Consider the following 24,538-nt stretch of genomic DNA (forward strand, 5'->3'; position numbering starts at 1 on the left):
ATGAGAAGTTTTATTCAGTGCCGGCTAAATAGCAAATTTGCTATTTTGCCGGTGCCGGTCAAATAGCAAATTTGCTATTTAGCCGGTGCCGGTCAAATAGCCACTGCCTATTTACAACGATTCGTGAGAAAAACAAAATGACATAATGGAAAATCATTTCTATAAATTTCCTAACAAAACTTAGAATTTTTATCGAAAAACTAAGGATTTTTCTAGTCCTATGGATAGATTACCTTAGCCGATTTTGGCACAACTTTTTGGAATTTTGGATCCTCAATGCTCTTCAACTTTGTACTTGTTTGGCTATATAACTATTTCGATATGAGCGTCCCTGATGAGTCTTATGTAGACAAAATGCGCGTCTGGCGTATATATATAAAATTTAGTCCTGGTATCTATGAGGAGTTAATTGGACCGTGGCAAAGTTTTCTTAGACCATGTTTTTATGCACAAAATGATAGTGACAGTAGATGACTGGTCTAAGTTTATCGTGATTATTATTTCGAACTCTTATGTCGGTATCATGTCACTTTTCCTCAAACTTTTGCATAGTCGGAAACGTAATACCTCCATCAAGTATCATGCAATACCTCAAATGAATGGATAAACAAACTCTTAAGTTTTATAAATTTGTAAACCTCTATCACATAAGGAATACAGACAATATAAATTTGATTTCAAGCTTACCAAAAAATTATGATTTCCCCCGGATTCTTTTATACTCATTTGAGTGTAATTTCACGAGTCCCTCCCGACTTTGTTTCCCGTTTTCACATACATTTAACACGCTTACAAAAAAAGGCCAATCCTGCGTCACACTTAGACCTTAATGAGACCAACTATTGGAGGAGGGACGTTTACTAGATATGTTAGTTATACGTCCTTGATTGGAGGTGAAGATTAGTTACAGTATAGTTACAGACTCAGTTAACCCGACAGCTCCAGATCACATATAGCTTCGTATTATTTTGTTTTTGTCTGGAATATGCTTATAATATTTGCAGCAAATTATGCAATTAATTAATAGGTATGGACAAAAATAACAAAGCAGATTAGTTACAAAAAGCCACGCAATAATGAATTTGACAGTGTGTGTAACAGTGATATGCATGATAAAAAAATCACAAGCGTTCAAATTTCCCGCGGGAAAACTTTCGACAAGTGCTCTTGGGATTTATCCATACGCATAGAAGCACCGTTAGGAGAAAATGGCGTTCTAAAATATTGGGATTGCTTGCTATTGTAGATGGAGGTGTTTTTGTTCTCTATCAACCAAATCGTCTAATTGGTAAGAATAATAAGATGACCCAATTGATATAGACACGGGAACTGTCTTTTGTTGACCAGGAATTGTTTTTGAAATGTAAATATCACAACATTTACAAGGATTTAATGGCGTAATACTTTGGCAATTTCTCCCAAATTATTGACTAATTCTCAGTATCAACAGTTTTCGTGTATAAAATTTTATTATAATGGTTCTGCATAGTAAGAAATATAAAAACATAAGCTCTGGTGAGTTTACCAAATTTAAAAAAAAGAACATGTACAATGTAAAATATACATCTGAAGAAGCCAGGCAACAACCAAATTCAAAATTTCTAGCAATCTTTATATATATACATTTTTTAAAATGTATCCATATATTTAAATAGCATCAGTTAACAAAGATGCTCATGTGGCAAGCACATATATACTATAGTCACCTGACAGTATGTTGACCAGCAGCAAATCCTGGACTGCCCAAAATCACATTTGTTCCCATGAATTCATGCTCTTTATAATTCCCCACCCCCCATTTCATGAATTGATGAAATAAATAATGAAAATTTTCATGATTATCAATGGCAGATCCAGGATTTTTGAAAGGGGGCGTAAATCTATAGGGGTCTCATTAGGGGGTTCCGATCCAGGATCCCGCTTAGCTGTTTTGTCAGATTCCCATATCCCGCTAACTGTTTTGTCAGATTCTCTTATCCCGCTTACACTATGTATGTAAGCAATTCTCATTTTTTTGTCATTTCCTGGGTCCCGCAAGACCATTTCCCGTTTTCATGCCACAATAATTTGACTTTCACATGTCATGCTTACAAAAAATTGGCGATCCCGCGTCACACTTAGACCCCAATGAGACCCACTCTATAAACAAGATAAATCAGATTATATACTGCTGAAGATACAAAACGACTATCAGACTCATCACATTGACATTGCCATGACTTTAAAAAGTATCAAATATTTAGATATATCTATAATACTAAAATGACGATGTCCAATTTGTCAGCCGTCATCAGGTAAAAACGACAAATCAAATAATTCAATTTTATATATAGCCAATATAGGATAATGGTGTTGATTAAAAATTGCACCACTCCAGACCCGTTTGTTTTCCACATAATTAATAGTGGCAATAATTAACGAGTTCCGGGTCGAATCCGATACTGATACCAATAGTACATTCACCTGTTACCTATTACATTATCTGTACGTTCCGCATCTGACAGGCGCACCACCAAACAGTGTATTTCGGATTTTGCTATATACACAAGTCATAATTACAGGGTTGCAGTACTAATTCAATCATTGACAAATTGTTCCCTATTGTAGTATTTAATCAGTAAGACTTTCTAAGATGACAATACGAATACTAAAATTCTGGACTTAAATAAGGCGTATAAGCAGTTTCAATTTGTTAGCTGGCATGACGTAAAACAGCTAATCAAAGGATCCAACTTTATTTATAACTAATATAGGACAATGCTGTTGATAAAAAAAATACTCCCTTCCAGGACCTTAGGTTTTCAAATATTTAATATAACCAATAATTGATAACTTCCAGGTCGACGGGTACAACTCATAGTTATATACTTTAAATAAGTCACGGACCCGCAATATCACCGGTGTGTTCTAGTATATCTAAAAAACATCTAATAATTTTATAACCTGTATTTAAAAAAAAAAAAAAAAATACATGTGCAGGATGCGAACAAATCCAGGGTGCAAATGTGAGTTGCAAATATGTGCAGGGGGCTGACAGGTTACAGGACCCACTAACTGTCTAAGATGGGACCTGGTGAGCTGCATTCCAGTCATGAATGCTTCAGTGTTTGAACCTAGAAAAACAAAATATAACAAACAGTGGTAAGGGGGAGGGGGACAGGGCCTCTGGAAACCCATCTTAATCCACCTCTGACATGTACATACATGTATAACCACTGAATAATTGTCATTTCTGGGAGTTGAGAGGACTTTTTATTTTTAAATTACAAAAGTCATTGGTCATGAATTCTTTTCACTGATGCTTTTATATAGGACCCTTACAAAAACCTTTTCATTTGATAATTCAAATGGTCTTGCTGTTCTTGCAGCTTGTCACAAGAGCCATGCATACTAAAGACCATTTAAAAAAATATATGAATTTGTGAAGATTTCAAAGAGCTTTAAGTACCTGTGTACTTAGCTTATGCATTTAGAATGATTGGTTTCTTGATTATCTTTAATCAGTTGTTTTGTGTTCTAGACAAAGGAGAAAAAATGAGTAAAGTATCTCCAGAAGAAGAAAGATCAAAGATTTCTAAACAAGTAAGTGATAGTTCAGAATTCAAGATAAATGAAAGGATCAGTTTGGTACATATTACTAGACAACAGTCTCAGACATTTTGCACATCAGTATATATGTTGTGTACAAGATATCATGTTGTACAAATTATAATTTGTACAAAAATATTGTACAAATTATAATTTGTATTTTAACTTTGTACAAATTATAATTTGTACAAAACGAGCCTGTACAAATTATAATTTGTACAAAATTTGACAAAAATTCACTTATAACTTGTACAACAGTTTCAAATATAAATTTTGGTCAAAAATGCATTGATTCACACGATAGAATTGTAGTTAACTGACCACACACCAAACCTTATTAACTAGTTATCAAAGGTACCAGGATTATAATTTAGTACGCCAGACGCGCGTTTCGTCTACATAAGACTCATCAGTGACGCTCATATCGAAATAGTTATAAACCAAACAAATACAAAAACAAATTACACCGTTTTTACACAACTACAAAAGGCAGTTTGATCTTGAAATTTTTGAGAGAAAAAAAAGTAAACAAATAGGATTTTTTTTCAAATTGTCAATACACAAACTACTTTTTCTTAAAAATATATCGTTCAATAGTAGTGCTTGAATAGTACTTATCGTTATTTCGAGGATTATTTTTTTATTCCGAAACTTTTCAAAACGGATTATAGTTTGTATCGTGAAAGATCGTGTACAGCATTTTGATGATCGTTAAAAGGATCTCAAAAGGTTTGTTTGCCACTAACTTATAAAATCAGTCTATTAGTTGGAGCCAGGGGTTCCAGCAGCCGTACGCTCTTTTCAATGGTTCATTTTCAAAAAATATTATTTTTCAATAAACAAATACACATGTTTATTCACAGCAACGGTTCCTGAGCTTCAACGTTTGCTATGTGAAGCAGATAAAGGGAAAACAGGTCGTCGTGGAATTGAGAGTGAAAAGATGGTTTGCAATATCAGATTCCATAAATCACTAGATCACCTGCTCAAACGAATGATAAAGTACTGATTTTAGAATTTTTAAACTTAGGTCTAATGTGTATCAATGCTGTTTCTCCAAAATCCATATGATAAATTATTGTACAAGTTATAAGTGAATTTTTGTCCAATTTTGTACAAATTGTAATTTGTACAAGCAATTTTTGTACAAATTACAATTTGTACAAAGTCAAAATACAAATTATAATTTGTACAAAATGATAACTTGTACACAACATATATATTATAAATTGTAGGGTAACATTTATTTTGGAATATTGGGGGTAAAAGTAACCCAGTTATATAAAAAAAAAAGTGTTCAAATTATGAAGAACAAATCTCCAATAATAATGCTGCTTTTTTAGGCAGACCACAAAATAAAGGGTACAGGAAATATTTAGATAAAGAATTTTTCTTTTTTGAATCACAGATGTTGTCAACCTCTCATTCTTTACTCTGATGCTTTATACAGTACTTTTGACTAACTAAAATAAAACCTTTCACTTGAAATTTTAATGGCCATGGCTGTGGATTATTTCACATTTTTTGTTTTGATAATAGTTATCAAAGGTACCAGGATTATGATTTAGTACACCAGACACACGTTTCGTCCACAAAAGACTCATCAGTGATGCTCATATCAAAATATTTATAAAGCCAAACAAGTACAAAGTTGAAGAGCATTAAGAATCCAAAATTCCAAAAAGGCATGAACTTGATTTATTACAAGTATTAATGAAATTACACTTTTTCATGAATTCTAGAAATTTTTGAGCTGATATTAGTCTTCAGACCTTTCTCATTTTGTTCATTAGGGAATGGTATGTGGAACTTGTATTATAAAACAGTATTAACTGACACGTAGTGACTTTCTAAATTAAAGAATTTTCATACTTGGTTTCATAAAATATATAAAAAAAAGTATCTTTCACCTATTTAATATAAAAAATTTGGTCAGTTCATGTATTGACAAATACAAATCAGTGAAAGCAATCAAATGATGAGAAATAATGAGAGAAGGTATGATTGCCACTCACTTGCATCAGATAGGTAATTATGGTCTCCAACAATGACCATTCCATATATATGGTATAGTCACCTATAAGACAACCTGTAAAACCTTTTAAGTGATAAAACCAAATGCCCAATTTATATGAAAAACCAGTAAATGAAAAACATTTGTGATCAACAGCTAACCACGACAACTACTGAATTGTATAGGCTACATGTATATAAAATAAGGATATTTTATAATTTAAAATCTCATTATAAATTGTTTACATCAGGTAACTATATAACTTCTTTAAATAAAATTACAAAATATGCCTACAAATTTGTATAATGTATTGATTTATCATGTAGGCAAAATCTGATATTACTGAAGATGGTAAAACAGAAAATGGAGGTAGAAGTAAACGTAGGAAAAGACCGCGACAAATGTTCTCACCTGATGATGACTCACAGCTCTCAAGACGAAAACAAAAGAAACCGAAACGTTTTCCCTTTTCTTCCACAGCACCAGATAGACCTTGTGATATTCTTCAAGATGGTGAGTTATACTCTGGAAAAGTATGATAAATAGAAGTAAATTAGTGGTTTGTTCCTATAGTAGATTTTTTTTTTAATAAGTAAAGTATAGGGGGGTAGGATCCCTAAATCCCATGCTTAAAAACACTAAATTCCAAGGTCTTTAAATCCTGATACCCAATAATTTCTTGAAAAAAAAATCCGGGATCCTGAAAGGGTCAATCCAGAAATCCCCAGCTTAAAAACAACTGATCACAATGTCCCCATAAGGTCCTATCCCCCATCATATACCAATATTTTTGGATTTTGGAAAAAAAAATGTAAATTCATGGATATTAGATTTAAAAATTTGAAAAGTTATAAGCATTACAAGCATATTGAAATATTTGTACTCTTTAAATTCATGGTTTACCAGAGTTGGGGTAATTGTAATTGTAATCGTTAATCAGCTGTAATTGATTACAATTCTTCAAGTAATCATTGTAATCATTAATCAGCCAAAAATCTGATGACATGTAATTTAATTTAATCAATTACTTTTAAAAATACCCTGTAATCCTGATTACTTTATGATTACATTCTGATTACAATGAAAAAATATCTGAAACTGTGTTTATGGTCAATAAAGGAAACTTTTTGTTACTCTTATTCAATTCATATTGAACATGTTGAGATAGTTTGGTTTACTTTATTTTTTATAAAACATGACAATTGGTTTGTATACTTCAGTAAAAAATAAACTGTTACAGTATTGAAAAGTCATCCAGAGCCTAAGAAGAGACATATAATATAATTATATGTTTCTGGCCTTAGTAAAAAATATTGTACATATATTCACAATTTAAAGATGTACATATATATATATTTGATAATAACTGTTATATTCAAGTAATACTTTTCTTTAACCTTAATTATAATCTTTTGTTAATATTGTGATTTTTGTCATCTTTAAATTGACAGGTAGGAAACCAATTAAGGTTTGTTTTTATTGCAATTACCAACTGAGTATAGCTGTAGGACAATATATATGGTAAAAGATAAATCAGACATGTGATCATTTATCTAATTAGCACAAAATTAATTAAAAGTTGGACAAATATCTTGTTAAAAATAAGCAATTTTTTTTATGTATTTGGACTGAACATGTAAAATGCAATGATTTTTAGCACTTTGTATTTTGTTTTAGGTTTACCTAAATCAATGAATTTGGGTAAATTGTACTCCACAAATGATGAAAAAAAATTCCGCCAAATTAAAAGTGTACATACAAAGGTATTAATAAAAGTTTTTTTTATCTGCCAAAATAATAACCGCCTAAATATTTCGTATACCTTGTTCAATTAAAATCGTGAAAATAACCCGCTATACGGTATTTGGCGTATGGAAGGACTGTGAGTAGTACATGTCCAACTGGCAGGTGTCATCTGACCTTGACCTCATTTTCATGCTTCAGTGGTTATAGTTAAGATTTTGTGTTGTTGCCTGTTTCTCTTATACTTTATCCAATTGGTCTACTTTATTTGTTGTATGGAATGATTGTAAGGTGTATATGTCTATGTGTCTATATGTCTATTGTAATGTCTAGCGGGCAGATGTCATTTGACCTTGACCTCATTTTCATGGTTCAGTGGTTATAGTTAAGTTTTTGTGTTTTGGTCTGTTTTTCTTATTCTTTATGCAATAGGTTTACTATATTTGTTGTATGGAATGATTGTAAGGTGTATATGTCTAGGGGGCAGATGTCATTTGACCTTGACCTCATTTTCATGGTTCAGTGGTTATAGTTAAGTTTTTTACTTTTGGTCTTTTTATCTAATATTATATGCCAAAGGTCAACTATATTTGGTGTATGGAAATATGTTATGATCTTTTTGTCAGTCCCGCACGTTTTATTTGACCATGACCTTTATTTCACAGTTCAATGCACAGTGTTTAGTTTTTGTGTTTTGGTCTATTTTTCTTTAACTATAAGTAATAGGTCAACTATATTTAATGTGTGGAAGCATTGTTAGCTGTACATGTCTGCCTGGCATGGTTCATCTGACCTTGACCTCATTTTCATTGTTCATTGGTCTTTGTTTATCTATCTTGGTTAATGTTAAGTTTATGTGACAGTTGTAATAAAGCTTTATACTTAGGACTATCAATATAATATCAATGATTAGTAAAGAAGGTGAGACATTTCAGTGTGTGCACTCTTGTTTTTCATTATGAAGGACTTTTGATATATTGGATTACAAAAAAACATCTTAATTATATTGATAACAAAAACCAAACAAAAACAATGTTTTGTTGCTATCATTTTGTAGGAACTCCATTTTGTTGTGATTTGTGCAAGTCAAGATATGTTATCAACAGATTCTCAAAGAAGTCTTTGAAGAATAGGCGTTCCAAGCATGTTCCAGCACCTAAACAGAAATATGATCCAGTAAAACAGAAAATGTTACTGTTATGTAATGCTTGTGGTAAGTGATTATAGAAAAGGATAGAAATTTGATATTACAGTGTAACCTGGCTTATCCAACATATGAGTATTCCTACATCCTGCTTTAACCGACACAATTTCATGGTCCCAAAATTTGCCTATCCTTGCAGAAAAAAACTGAGTATTCTGACATCCTACTAAGCAGACTTGTTTTTCAGGTCTGATAACACAGGTTACACTGTAAACTCTCAAATACCTAATTGCTATTTGTCTGTCATTACTGCACATAACAGTCATTCATGTAAAATCTGATGTCACAAGAGAAATGTCTTGATGCCACTTAAGAAAAAGGGTTGTTGCATGAATGCAGTGAAGTGCAAGTGTCACATATTCTATGTTCAAATTAAAAAAATCATTATTTATGAATTGATATAAAACATAAATCAAATTTCTTACTATATATAAAAAAGATGTGGTATGATTGCCAATGAGACAACTCTTCACAAGAGACAATATGACACAGAAACTAATAATTATGAGTCACTGTACATCCTTCAACAATGAGCAAACCCCATACCGCATAGTCAGCTATCATAAGGATATGGTTCAAGTAAATTTATCAAGGTGCATGTTTATCCACAGTACAGTTTCATAGAAGGGATAAGTTGAACCAAAAAAAATATGAAAATTGCTACACATTTATAAGAATCATTTCTATCTATTTAATACAGGTCTTACTTTGGATCGTCCTAAAAAGAGAAAGAACACTAGTTCTGTATCGAATGAACAGGAGAGAGAGAAATACATTAAAGAGGCAAAAGCATGGGCAAAACAGTTAGCTGATCAATATGATCTTCCTAATGGTAAGAAAGCATAAAAATTATACACATAAGCAATAATTGCAAAAGCTGTATCAGAAATGCACATTTCATGTAAAAGTTTTACATCGTTAAAATGTAAAGATCTGAACATGTTTCTGGTTCATATTCTGTTTCTCAGAATCATTATATATATTAACACCAATTAGCAATTCATATTTGTAATAATTTGCCTGAGAATGATATTTGAACCTTATGTTTTGATAATTTAATTTTGAATTTAACACATCTTTTGATTGGCTGAATGTGTATTGTCTATTAGCTCATAGACATAATTTTGTCATGTGAATGTGACATCTTCAACGTTTTTTTCTTCAAAATTTACTCCTTACAAATGGTATTTTGAATTAAATTATTAGGAATGACTATAATATTTTTTCTGTCTATTTGAAATAACATTTAAAATGTGGTGCATGTTTTTAAATAACTTGCTTTGCAGGTTAAAAATATCTGTGTGCACAACATTTTAAAGGTTATTTCTTCACAGACAGAAAACATACAGTCATTCCTTTAAAAAATGCTACAATTGATATTAAAAAATAGAGTCAGTTAATGTTTAAACTAGCACAGAATCACAGAAATATTTATATCTTTTTCTACAAATAGTGCTGAACTTAATTTTTTTGCATTTGAGAGCTAATACATTTTTTGTATTATAATCTTATAACATTTTCTTTCCAGCTATACATCTATATTGCCCTGTAATTAAAAGAAAGAAATGTTCCTGTCTACAGATATATATTGAGGCTAATGGTAAATAATTTGATTTTGGATGTAACACATCTTCTGATTGGCTGAGAGAATTTTGTTTATCAGCTCATAGATATAATTTTGTCATGTGACCCTGATGCATTCAACATGTTTTACCTGATTTACTCCTTGATAATGGAATTTAAAATCAAATTATCAGGAATATTAATGATTGCAATATTTTTTTTAATCTATTCAAAATAACATTTAAAATGTGGTGCACATTGCCTTAGCTTGTATGTTTTAATGTGATAAATTGTCCCTTTGAAATTTTGAAGCAAAATTTTAATGCCAATTCTTCTTTCCTTTATTGGACTGATTTAAGAGATTCTGCCATTTTTGTTATATTATTTAAGTTAATTTGTTCATTTTGAAATAAATTTACAAAAAGTATGTGACTGTGTTACTTTAAAATTAATTTGAACTTTAAAATGCTTTTCTGGATAGAGTATCATTAGGAATGCGCATTAGATAAAACATGTGGAGAGCCTAAATTGTAAAAATTAAACAGTATCCTATGGTATGTTGATTCCTCTGTTTATTTTCAAAGTGTTCATAATATTCAGGCAAGTATATAGCTGTTTTATGACCTTAAATCTCATTTTTAATCCTATTACTTCTACAAATATTTAAAGTGTCTACTGTACATTATAATTTGGAATAACACCAAATTGGCTATTAATTTAAATTGCTAGAAGTACCAGTTTACCCAAATAGAAAAAAATGTTTTCAAGGAATATGAAAAAAATTACAAATGATCTAAATTTTTAGCTTTATTTTTTTTTAAAAACAAACTGTATTATGCTGTGTTTTTATTTTATGATTTTTCACAACATAGTTATCTTAAAATCACAAAAATTTATAAGGTAATGTGAAATTGTTTGAAACAGGGAGAAACACAATGTACCTGAATTACTGTTTCATATACAACTATCTTGTGTAAATATCTGGAGTTGTTTTCTATTGGTGCCCTTTATAGCTTGCTGTTCGGTGTGAGCCAAGGCTCCATCTTGAAGACCATACTTTGACCTATAATGGTTTTTCTTTTACATATTGTGACTTGGATGGAGAGTTGTCTCATTGGCACTCATACCACATCTTCTTATATCTGTTGTTTTCTATTTCAGGACAGGAAGCTGAGAAGCAAAAAAGGGCATCACAGCTCAGTGCCATGGCATCAGAAGCTAGGCGTCTGAGTGCATTAAAATGTTATGATAGAAATGAAGCTGAGAGTCTGAGAACACCTGAGAAAGCTTCAGAAAAAAGTCCTGAAAAACAGCAAGACAATATCACTGAAAATAGTTCGGAACAAAACTCAGATAATAGTCCAGCAAAAAAGGTCAAGAGGTAAGTTACAGATACAGGTAATATGAAGTTTAATCAACAAAATGACCATTAAACTTCATTGAAATTCATTGCAGATGATTTCTTTATTTAGGTTTAGACAATTCTTTATTTGTGCCTATAACTTATCTATACTTAAATTTGTTGAATATTGAAATTTGCGGTTAAATTATAACCTCGAAATCAGTATTCCATGAATAATGATGTATTCATATTATAATGAAAGAGAACTAGATTGAGAGCCAATTTTTTTTACTAAGAATTATTTCATGTCTTCAGTTTACCGTTTTGTCATATATATCTTTGTTTAAAGCTTTAATATAAAGTACTCAACTCAGATATTAACTTTATAATACCGGTATACAATATTGCATGACATAAACACGGAAAAGGATTATTTATTTCAGGAATGTTATCATTGGACTTGGAAACGGGCACAAAAAGTCAGAGAAATTTGCTGAATTTGTATTAATGAACAGAGATTACTTAAAGAGAAAACTTCAGCTGTGTGAACGTGCTACTCAGAAAATTCTCTGTTACTCCAACAACTTCTTACATAAAAGATTAAAAACAGAGGAGGTAATATATTGTAACGGGCGGGGGGAGGGGTGTAGTGTATATTTTCTGTCTGTAAATATTACAGATTTCTGTTTAGATACTGCTACACTGCTTTCCAGCTGGATAATATAGTCTAATATAACTGGATAGCTGTTATACACTGGAACTACTGTCTAGGATACTGTCAGCAGATGATATCTTGTTTTAGTTTGTGTTCATAATTCGTTTGACAAATATAGATTTGGGAGAGGGGTTGTAAATCTTATCTTTCAACGACTACAGAATAAACAAAGTGAACTCATAAAAACGTAATGCAAATATAGAACTAATAACTCTTTTAATTTAGCAATAAATAATATTGCTAATAACAATCAGATGTAAACAATTATATTAACAAATATATTAATATTTAAAACCTCTTTCTGCTCCAGCTGCCTATGCCTATATAGAAATAATAGTGATTAAACAAAATACTTCTCTGGAATCTATTGTAGCTAAAACAGGGAAAACGGGGAAAGCTCTGGTTAGGAACAAATAAATATGGACATAAGACACATTCAAATATAATACAGACAATAATATAGACAACTTGAACCTCGAAAAATATATACCCAAGAATATTATGCTCAATAATTCAGCGGAAACTAAAACTACAACTATTACTCTATACTTTTCTGACCAAAAGATGAAACAACTCAGCTTTACTAACAACGATATAAAAATCAGGAAAAAGTGTCAAACTGACTGACAACAATAATTATCTCGAATTTCAGCTTTGACTCTGTTTAACTATTTCTCTTTAAAATTAATCAGGAAACGTTTTCAGGAAATTCAGCAAATATAAACTCTGATTCTAACCTTTCTCTATCTAAATATAAACTTTCCGGAACTTTAATAACTGCTACAGGTCGTGCCCAGATGAAACAAGACTAAACTGGGACACTAGCTGTGCTTGCTTTTATAGTTTTGAAACGACACAATTCTGACTACAGACACAAAAACAACAACAGTTTTGACGTTTAGACAACAGTTTGAGTGACGTCATGACACAGTTTGCACTTAACGTTCAACATACGGGTATTTGAAATTCCAACGTTATGTAAACAAACACAACAACATGGCGACGTCCTTCTACGGAAAAGACCAGAGCTATATTTTAACAAGATTACTTTCCTAATTAAAGTTTATACATTCGGACATATTTAGTAACTACAATAAGATACCAGAGAATCACGTTAGATGTTTTCTCAACTGACATATCATATCAAACAAAGTAAATTTCACAACGTAGTTTTAACAAGAGAAATGGTGGTTCACTTTCACACAAATAAGTTACATTCAGTTACATAATTCTCACTAGTCTATCACACAAGTTACAAATTCATTTATCAGCAATCATTCATACTTCTTCAAATACGTTCAAATCATGAAAACCCCATTCCGTAACAATATCTTATGGGTAAAATGTTACATTTTTGTATGATAGTAGAAATGGCCTTTACCGTCAGGTGTTAAATGGTCATTTTTGGCTTCTGCTAGCGTCAACTTGTTTTTTACCTTGATTCGTCATGATGTCCTTATCGTGAATCTTCAGAGGTCTTAAATAATTATCGTTTCAGTTATTTTCAGGAAAAAAAACCCGGAAATGATAATGATTTGAGACTTCTGAAGATTTTAGAAAAAAAAAAAAAAAATATTCGTGGAAATCAGTCGAATTTTTTTATCATCTAAAAGATAGTGTCCATTTTATTGTCAGACAATAGAAATTAACGATATCATCATTTGGCAAGATTTTTAAACGTTATTTATCATGAAGGTACCCCCATTACAACCCTCATGAATACCTGTTACATTTCGTTTTTTATTATTGTTTTGCAATTGTTACTTTATGACTACAGTTTACAGAATTAGATATGCTGTATTTGGTTAGAAAATTAGATATTGGTGAATCAAACACAACTATATATTTAAACTTGGGTATACACAGGCAAATTTCACCAACATCAATTTCATGTGAATTTAAATTCATGTGAATCTCACGTGAAATTAACATGAATTTCACCTCAAACAAGCTTATATATGTGAAACTCATGTGAAATCAGTTTTTGTGGATTTCATGTGAATCTCATGTGAATTTTACATGAAAATCACGTATTTTTTTTTCATGTGAAATTCATATGAATTTGTATTATAAAGTATTTCAAATAGCATCTAGATTTTCAAATTTTAATTAAAATCATGAAAATTATCATTTTTTTTTTAAATTTTCACATGATTTTCATGTGAAAAATTTCACATCAGATTCATGTGAATCTTAATTCATGTGAAATTCATATGAAAATGTTCAAGTAAGTTTCATGTACAAGCTCGATTGAGGTGAATCTCACGTGAAATTTTTCATGTGAATTTCATGTGAGATTTTACCTTGATTGTAATTTTCTTATATTAAGTTGTTTTTAGTATCAAACCATTTTACCTTGATTGTAATTTTCTTATATTAAGTTATTCTTAGTATCAGCACATTTTACAATAATTGGCACATCAGCATGAAACATGAATAGAGTGTTCCCTTCTATAGAATATTAATTGGTTTTATTAAATATGTTCTTATTACTTCAATTATAGATTTCTACTCAATCTACTTTTAAAACAATAAATAAATCAAATCTCATACTTTTTCATAACTTTTAGAAACGATTTCGTGCCTTGCCAGTGAAAGGAAAAGCTCGACTTGGACTGCTGCAATCATTTGATGACTTAGCTAAAAATAGATGCTGTGTTGACAACTGTGTAATGGTAAAATGTCTTAATCTTTATAGTTTATTTCAATAATTTTCAAGTATGCATGGTCATTACATTTTATTCTTATGCATGTGTAATATTTTATTAGGTCTTTAACTACCTACAATGTTTCTACATGTATAGTAAATATAAGCCATGTATAAGGAATGAAAGGTAAAGCTGTTACTTGTGGGTAATGTAGATCTCTATAAGGTTTTTCATTTATTTAAGTTTTAGATATTTTTTTTTCTTAATAAGAATAAAAGATGTGGAGACAGCAAGCCAGAAGAACAGTCACATAATACAAATTATGTAATGGTCAATATTTTCTATAACAATAAACAATTTTCTACACCATATGTCAAACTCTCCATCAGCTAGAGTCTAGACAAGTTGTATATACGTTTGATTAGAAACTATGAATTTAAAGATCTCACATCAGCATACCTTCTTGCTTACACTGGATATGGGCTTTGTTCATTGTTGAAGGCTGTAAAATGACTGGTTGTTGTTTTCTTCTACTTATTATGGTCTCTTATACAGAGTTGTCTCATTAAAATTCATACCACATTTTCTTATTTTTAATGAATAATGCAGATATTGTTTTTTATTGGTTATAGATGGCTTTGACACACAGAACTTTATTAGAAGAATGGAGGAGAAGAGCAATGCAAGGTCAATTAGAGGCTAGAAGGGTTATTGCTGAAATGCTCACACCAACAGGTTAGTTAAGTTTATACGAAAGAGGTCATAATCAAAATCATTGTGTACAAGGAGCTCTAGACATATTTCAGAACCTCCATACTTCCATTTCAGGATATCCTTCCATTGTGGAGGTCCATAATAATTTTGACTGAATTCATCCTTGTAAGGTCATTGATTTTGTAAATGTCAAATGAAGACTTAATGAAGGTTGAAATTTTACAGTTATTAGTAAATACAAACTGCTTTTCGATAGGTTTTTTCTTCTTCTTCTTTTTTTTTTTTTTAACTATTTCATCCTACAAAATATTACTGCTATTTATCTTCAAACAATTATAGTTTGAATGGTCAGTTTTTCCCCCCATATTTTAGTTATAACATTCACTCTGTGGTTTAAGTTTTTAAAATTTTAATAAATTTCTTAAACTATCCTGGATTTGTACCAAACCTGGACAGTTTATGAACATAAGATAGTATCCAGAAGTAAATTTTGTAAAAACAAAATCATTTTTTTCCCATATTTTACTTATAAATGGACTTAGTTTTTCTTCCTGTTAATTACATACAGTCTGCAGTTAAAGATTTTAAAACATTATTAGATTCATGAACTATCCTTGATTTTTACCAAATTTGGACAGAAGCTTCTTACAATTTGTATTTTTTTCATAATTGTTGAGCCTTCGATTAACAGCAAAAGTAGGCAAGACACTGGGTTCTATGGAACCCTTACAATTTTTTTAATTTAAAAATTCAATCATACGTTTGAAGATGAAATGTAAAGAAATGATTCTTATTGCAGCATGTGCCAGGAAAAATTGTTATACATTTGTGACAGCAGTAACTGGATGTTCAAGGACAACTATAGTACAAGTGAACCAACAGATGGCACAAACCAATGGGGACAGAGAACCTCCTACTCATGGACTCAAAAAATACCACCATAAAAGTAAAAAGAAAGGTCAGTAAAGTCAGCCTGTATGTACCTCCCACCCATGGACTAAAAACATACCATCATAAAAGTAAAAAGAAAGGTCAGTAAAGTCAGCATGTATGTAATATCCTTTGAATGCAACCAGGCACGGATCCAGAGGGGGGTTCCAGGGGTTGGAACTCCCCCCTTTTCTTTGGACAATCAATGCATTTGAATGGGGACATGTAATTGGAACCCCCCTTTTTAAAATGGCTGGATATGCCCCTGGCAACTATGTATGACTCCAGTTTGACTCACTTCCAATACCAACAATGGAAGTTGACAAGACAAGACTTATAAATAAGAAATTTCATTGGTTAACATTCAGATTTTAGGCATTTAAACCAAACAAGTATTAGAACAATAACACAAACTAGAATTGCCATTGCAAGCAATAGCGGATGTCACCCTTCCCCCAATTGACAATGAGCTGCAGCCATTTCAAAACAATTTATAAGTGAATGCAGATCTATGAATTGCAGCATATCCTTGTGTTAATTTTATGTACATTTATAGCATTTAAAAAAAATCATTTTTCTGCTGTTTCCATGGCAACGGCAGCCATTTTGAAAATTCCAAAGTCAAAAGTCTCATCTTTACTTGCCAGTCAACAATAATATCAAGTTTCATCAAGTTCAATGCATTTTGAGAATTTTTAACATTTTTGCAGTTTCCATGGCAACCGTGGCCATTTTGGAAATTCCAACTTCAAAAGTATCATTCAGACTTGCCAGTCACCAATCATATCAAGTTTCATCAATTTTGAAGCATTTTGAAATTTTTGAAATATTTGATCCTGTATCCATGGTAACATAGTAGTTCCAATGATTGTCAAAATCATACAAAACCTGTATATAGTGGACAACTATATTGCATGGAAATTTGATGATTTTAAGTTCAATCATACGAAAGTTATTTACCAAACCCGAGTGTTTTTGGAGCATTTTGACGTTTTTGCATTGTTTCCATGGAAACGGCAGACATTTTGGAAATTCCAACGCCAAATTCCACAATTACCAAAGTTGCTCATCGTTATGTTAAAGTTTCCAAAAAATTGGAGCATTTTCATATTTTTGAAATTTTTGGTGTAGTTTCCATGGCAACATAGTAGTTCCAATGATTGCCAAAATCATCCAAAACCAGTGTATGGCTGGCACCTACATTGTATTAAAATATGATGATTCTGAGTTCAAGCATCTTCAAATTATTCACAAAAACCAAAAACTGGAATTTTTCACAATTGTTCTGTTTCCATGGAAACGGCAGCCATTTTTTATGGTCTTAGACCCACCTGCAACCCGAAATTTTTAGTTCCTCCCTATGGTGAACTATCATTAAGATTGGTTCCATTTTACTCCAAAAAAGCTGATGGACAAAAAAAGGTGGAAGAATAATAATAACTAGAATTGCCATTGCAAGCAATAGCGGATGTCACCCTTCCCCCAATTGCCACTTAGTGGCGGCCATTTCAAAATTGTTGAACAGTGAATGCACAAATATGCATGGCAATACATGTTTTTGTAAATTTTCTGTACTTTCAGAGCATTTTGAGTAATTTCAAATTCTGCTGTTTCCATGGCAACGGCAGCCATTTTGAAAATTTTAAAGTCAAGAGTCTCATCTTTACCTGCCAGTTAACCATAATATCAAGTTTCATTAAGTTTGTAGGATTTTGAAAATATTTGACATTTCTGCAGTTTCCATGGCAACGGTGGCCATTTTGGAAATTCCAACTCCAAAAGTCTCATCCAGACTTGCCAGTCAACAATCCTATTAAGTTTCATCAATTTTGGACCATTTTACAATTTTTGAAATTTTTGCCATTGCAAGCAATAGCGGATGTCACCCTTCCCTTATTGCCCCTAAGCGGCAGCCATCTCAAAACAATTTAACAGTAAATTAAGCAGATCTATAAATTGCAATATATCTTTCTGTAAATTTTCAGTACATTTAGAGCATTGTTAAAAGTTTCATATTTCTACTGTTTCCATGGCAACGGCAGCCATTTTGAAAATTCCAAAGTCGAAAGTCTCATCTGTACATGTTAGTTAACAATAATTTTGGTTTCATTAAGTTCGGAGGATTTTGAAAATATTTGACATTTCTGCAGTTTCCATGGCAACGGTGGCCATTTTGGAAATTCCAACTCCAAAAGTCTCATCCAGACTTGCCAGTCAACAATCCTATTAAGTTTCATCAATTTTGGACCATTTTACAATTTTTGAAATTTTTGATCCTGTATCCATGGTAACATAGTAGTTCCAATGATTGTCAAAATCATACAAAACCTGTATATAGTGGACAACTACATTGCATAGAAATTTTATGATTTTAGGTTCAAGGATAACAAAGTTATTCACCAAACCCAGACGTTTTTGGAGCATTTTGACCTTTTTGCATTGTTTCCATGGTAACGGCAGCCATTTTGGAAATTCCAACGCCAAATTCCTTATCTATCAAAGTTGCTCATCGTTATGATAAAGTTTCAAAACAATTGGAGCATTTTCATATTTTTGAAATTTTTGGTGTGGTTTCCATGGCAACATAGTAGTTCCAATGATTGCCAAAATCATCCAAAACCAGTATATGGCCGGCACCTCCATTGTATTAAAATATTATGATTCCGAGTTCAAGCATCTCCAAAATATTCACCAAAACCAAAAATTGGAATTTTTCACAATTGTTATGTTTCCATGGAAACGGCAGCCATTTTTTATGGTTTTAGACCCTACAGCAATCCGAAATTTTGTGTTCCACCTAATAGTGGACTATCATTAAGATTGGTTCCATTTCACTCCAAAAAACATGCCGGACAAAAAAGGTGGAAGTATAATAATAACTAGAATTGCCATTGCAAGCAATAGCGGATGTCACCCTTCCCCCATTGCCACTAAGCGGCAACTATTTCGAAATTGTTTAACAGTGCATGCACATATAGCATGGCAATACATCTTCCTGTAAATTTTCAGTAGTTTTAGAGCCTTTTAGAAATTTTCACATTTTTGTTGTTTCCATGGCAACGGCAGCCATTTTGAAAATTTCAAAGTCAAAAGTCTCATCTGTACATGCCAGTTGACAATAATATTAAGTTTCATTAAGTTCAAAGCATTTTGAGATTTTTTACTTTTTTTGCAGTTTCCATGGCAACGGTGGCCATTTTGGAAATTCCAACTTCAAAAGTCTCATCCAGACTTGCCAGTCAACAATCATATTAAGTTTCATCAATTTTGGAGCATTTTGAAATTTTTGAAATATTTGATCCTGTATCCATGGTAACATAGTAGTTCCAATGATTGTCAAAATCATTCAAAATCTGTATATAGTGGACAACTATATTGCATGAAAATTTTATGATTTGAAGTTCAAGCATACCAAAGTTATTCATCAAACCCTGATGTTTTTGGAGCATTTTGACGTTTTTGCATTGTTTCCATGGAAACGGCAGACATTTTGGAAATTCCAACGCCAAATTCCACATCTACCAAAGTTGCTCATCGTTATGTTAAAGTTTCCAAAAAATTGGAGCATTTTCATATTTTTGAATTTTTTGGTGTAGTTTCCATGGCAACATAGTAGTTCCAATGATTGCCAAAATGATCCAAAACCAGTATATGGCTTGCACCTACATTGTATTAAAATATGATGATTCTGAGTTTTAGCATCTCCAAATTATTCACCAAAACCAAAAACTGGAATTTTTCACAATTGTTCTGTTTCCATGGAAACGGCAGCCATTTTTTATGGTCTTAGACCCACCTGCAACCCGAAATTTTTAGTTCCACCCTATGGTGAACTATCATTAAGATTGGTTCCATTTTACTCCAAAAAAGCTGACGGACAAAAAAAGGTGGAAGAATAATAATAATAACAAAGAAACATAAGAAAAGCAATATGTCACCCGACATTGTCGATCGGGTGACATAACTAGAATTGCCATTGCAAGCAATAGCGGATGTCACCCTTCCCCCATTGCCACTAAGCGGCAGCCATTTCAAAAAAAGTAAACAGTGAATGCAGATCTATGAATTGCGATATATCTTTTTGTAAATTTTCATTAAAATAAGTGTATCGTGAAAAGTTTCACATTTCTGCTGTTTCCATGGCAACGGCAGCCATTTTGAAAATTCCAAAGTCAAAAGTCTCATCTATACATGCCATTTAACAGTAATATTAAGTTTCATTAAGTTTGGAGCATTTTGAAAATTTTTGACATTTTTGCAGTTTCCATGGCAACGGTGGCCATTTTGGAAATTCCAACTTCAAAAATTGCATGCAGACTTGACAGTCAGCAATCATATTAAGTTTCATTACTTTTTGAGCATTTTGAAATTTTTGAAATTTTTGACATTTTGGCTGGTTTCTATGGTAAAACAGACCATTCCAAATTTCTAATGGCAGATACCACATTGGAACATGGGAGGGAACATACCATCAGAGTTTCAATGGATTTGACCTACCATTTAAAGGAAGTAAATGCCACTTTTTAAGGTTTTTAAAGCGTTTTGACCATTTTTGCCTTGTTTCCATGGTAACACAAGACATTTTGGAAATTCCAACGCCAAATTGCACATCTTCCAATGTTGCTCATCGTTACTGTGAAGTTTCATTAAATTTGGAGCATTTTGATAATTTTGAAATTTTTGGTGTGGTATCCATGGCAAGATAGTAGTTCCAATGAATGCCAAAAATCATCCAAAACCAGTATATAGTGGGCACCTACATTGTACCAAAATATAATGATTCTAAGTTAAAGCATCTCCAAATAATTCACCAAAACCAAAAAGTGGAATTTTTCACATTTGTTCTGTTTCCATGGAAACGGTGGCCATTTTTAACCATTCCATAGCAAGGTGCACAACTTCAGATGGGGGTCCTCATTATAGTAGAGTTCCATCAACATTGGTTCCATTTAACTCCAAAAAACCTGACGGACAAAAAAAGGTGGAAGAATAATAATAATAACTAGAATTGCCATTGCAAGCAATAGCGGATGTCACCCTTCCCCCATTGCCACTAAGCGGTAGCCATTTCAAAATAATAAAACAGTGAATACAGATCTATGAATTGCGATATATCTTTTTGTAAATTTTGAGTTCATTTAGAGGATTGTCAAAAGTTTCACATTTCTTCTGTTTCCATGGCAACGGCAGCCATTTTGGAAATTCCAAAGTCAAAAGTCTCATCTGTACATGCCAGTTAACAATAATACTAAATTTCATTAAGTTTTGAGCATTTTGAAAATATTTGACATTTCTGCAGTTTCCATGGCAACGGTAGCCATTTTGGAAATTCCAACTTCAAAAATCTCATGCAGACTTGACAGTCCACATATATATTAAGTTTCACCAATTTTGGAGCATTTTGAAATTTTTGAAATTTTTGACATTTTGGCTGGTTTCTATGGTAACAGATACCTTTCCAAATTTCTAATGGCAGATACCACATTGGTACATGGGAGGGAACATACCATCAGAGTTTCAATAGATTTGACCTACCATTTTAATGAAGTAAATGCCACTTTTAATGGTTTTTAAAGCGTTTTTACCATTTTTGCCCTGTTTCCATGGAAACGGCAGACATTTTTGAAATTCCAACGCCAATTTCCACATCTACTCAAGTTGCTCATCGTTATGCTAAAGTTTCAAATGAATTGGAGCATTTTCATATTTTTGAAATTTTTGGTGTAGTTTCCATGGCAACATAGTAGTTCCAATAATGACCAAAATCACCCAAAACCAGTATATGCCTGGCACCTTCATTGTATCAAAATATAATGATTCTGAGTTTAAGCATCTCCAAATTATTCACCAAAAACAAAAACTGGAATTTTTCACAATTGTTCCGTTTCCATGGAAATTTTTGACATTTTGGCTGGTTTCTATGGTAACAGATACCTTTCCAAATTTCTAATGGCAGATACCACATTGGTACATGGGAGGGAACATACCATCAGAGTTTCAATAGATTTGACCTACCATTTTAATGAAGTAAATGCCACTTTTAATGGTTTTTAAAGCGTTTTTACCATTTTTGCCCTGTTTCCATGGAAACGGCAGACATTTTTGAAATTCCAACGCCAATTTCCACATCTACTCAAGTTGCTCATCGTTATGCTAAAGTTTCAAATGAATTGGAGCATTTTCATATTTTTGAAATTTTTGGTGTAGTTTCCATGGCAACATAGTAGTTCCAATAATGACCAAAATCACCCAAAACCAGTATATGCCTGGCACCTTCATTGTATCAAAATATAATGATTCTGAGTTTAAGCATCTCCAAATTATTCACCAAAAACAAAAACTGGAATTTTTCACAATTGTTCCGTTTCCATGGTAACGGCAGCCATTTTTTTTGGTCTTGAGACCCACTGCAACCCGAAATTTTTTGTTCCTCATTATAGTTCACTATCATCAAGAGTCAGGTTCCATTGTCTCCAAAAAAGCTGCCGGACAAAAATCATTGGAAGAATAAGAATAATAACTAGAATTGCCATTGCAAGCAATAGCGGATGTCACCCTTCCCCCTATTGGCACTAAGCGGCAGCCATTTGAAAACAATTTAACAGTGAATGCAGATCAACACATTCATGACATTGTGATAATCTTTCTGTAAATTTTGAGTACATTTTAAGCATTGTCAAAACTTTCACATTTCTTTTGTTTCCATGGCAGCGGCAGCCATTTTGAAAATTCCGAAGTCAAAAGTCTTATCTATACATGGTAGTTAACAATAATATTAAGTTTCATTAAGTTTGAAGCATTTTGGAAATATTTGACATTTCTGCAGTTTCCATGACAACAGTGGGCATTTTGGAAATTCCAACTTCAAAAATCTCATGCAGACTTGACAGTCAACATATATATTAAGTTTCACCAATTTTGGAGCATTTTGAAATTTTTGACATTTTGGCTGGTTTCTATGGTAACAGATACCATTCCAAATTTCTAATGGCAGAAGCCACATTGGTATATGGGGAGGAACATACCATCAAAGTTTCAATGGATTTGACCTACCATTTTAAGAAAGTAAATGCCACTTTAAGGTTTTTGAAGCATTTTGACCATTTTTGAGTTGTTTCCATGGTAACAGCAGACATTTTCGAAATTCCAATGCCAAATTGCACATCTAACAATGTTGCTCATCGTTACTTTGGAGTTTTATTAAATTTGGAGCATTTTGATATTTTGGAAATTTTTGGTGTAATTTCCATGGCAACATGATAGTTCCAATGATTGCCAAAATCATCCAAAACCAGTATATGCCCGGCACCTACATTGTATCAATATATAATGATTGTAAGTTAAAGCAACTCCAAATAATACATTATAACCAAAAACTGGAATTTTTCACAATTGTTCCGTTTCCATGGTAACGGCAGCCATTTTTTATGGTCTTAGACCCTACTGCAACCCGAAATTTGGTGTTCCTCATTATAGTGAACTATCATTACGATTGGTTCCATTGGCTCCGAGAAAACTGCCGGACAAAATAGGTGGAAGAATAATAATAATACAGAACTAGAATTGCCATTGCAAGCAATAGCGGATGTCACCCTTCCCCCATTGCCACTAAGCGGTAGCCATTTCAAAATAATAAAACAGTGAATACAGATCTATGAATTGCGATATATCTTTTTGTAAATTTTTAGTTCATTAAGAGGATTGTCAAAAGTTTCACATTTCTTCTGTTTCCATGGCAACGGCAGCCATTTTGGAAATTCCAAAGTCAAAAGTCTCATCTGTACATGCCAGTTAACAATAATACTAAATTTCATTAAGTTTGGAGCATTTTGAAAATATTTGACATTTTTGCAGTTTCCATGGCAACGGTAGCCATTTTGGAAATTCCAACTTCAAAAATCTCATGCAGACCTGACAGTCAACAATCCTATAAGGTTTCATCAATTTTGGAGCATTTTGAAATTTTGGAAATTTTTGACATTTTGGTTGGTTACTATGGTAACAAAGACTTTTCCAAAATTTTAGTGGCAGATACCACATTGGTTCATGGGAGGGAATATACCATCAGAGTTTCAAT

At 32.2% G+C, this 24,538-nt stretch overlaps 1 protein-coding gene across 1 annotated transcript in view; it reads left to right on the top strand.

Annotated features, from left to right (window-relative positions):
- The first annotated feature begins 784 nt into the window (after positions 1-784).
- The window catches only part of LOC134708530 (serine-rich adhesin for platelets-like), a 68,055-nt gene continuing 44,301 nt past the window's right edge, over positions 785-24,538 (top strand). The window contains exons 1-11 of the mRNA XM_063569150.1: positions 785-893; positions 3,521-3,582; positions 5,929-6,115; positions 8,403-8,558; positions 9,250-9,381; positions 10,078-10,149; positions 11,274-11,493; positions 11,898-12,069; positions 14,740-14,844; positions 15,450-15,552; positions 16,331-16,489. Of these exons, the coding sequence (XP_063425220.1) occupies positions 830-893; positions 3,521-3,582; positions 5,929-6,115; positions 8,403-8,558; positions 9,250-9,381; positions 10,078-10,149; positions 11,274-11,493; positions 11,898-12,069; positions 14,740-14,844; positions 15,450-15,552; positions 16,331-16,489 (1,432 nt within the window). The 5' untranslated portion in view covers positions 785-829. The remainder of the gene's footprint in view (positions 894-3,520; positions 3,583-5,928; positions 6,116-8,402; positions 8,559-9,249; positions 9,382-10,077; positions 10,150-11,273; positions 11,494-11,897; positions 12,070-14,739; positions 14,845-15,449; positions 15,553-16,330; positions 16,490-24,538) is intronic.

The sequence above is a fragment of the Mytilus trossulus genome, chromosome 2, assembly GCF_036588685.1.
Source record: "Mytilus trossulus isolate FHL-02 chromosome 2, PNRI_Mtr1.1.1.hap1, whole genome shotgun sequence".
Classification (NCBI taxonomy): domain Eukaryota; kingdom Metazoa; phylum Mollusca; class Bivalvia; order Mytilida; family Mytilidae; genus Mytilus; species Mytilus trossulus.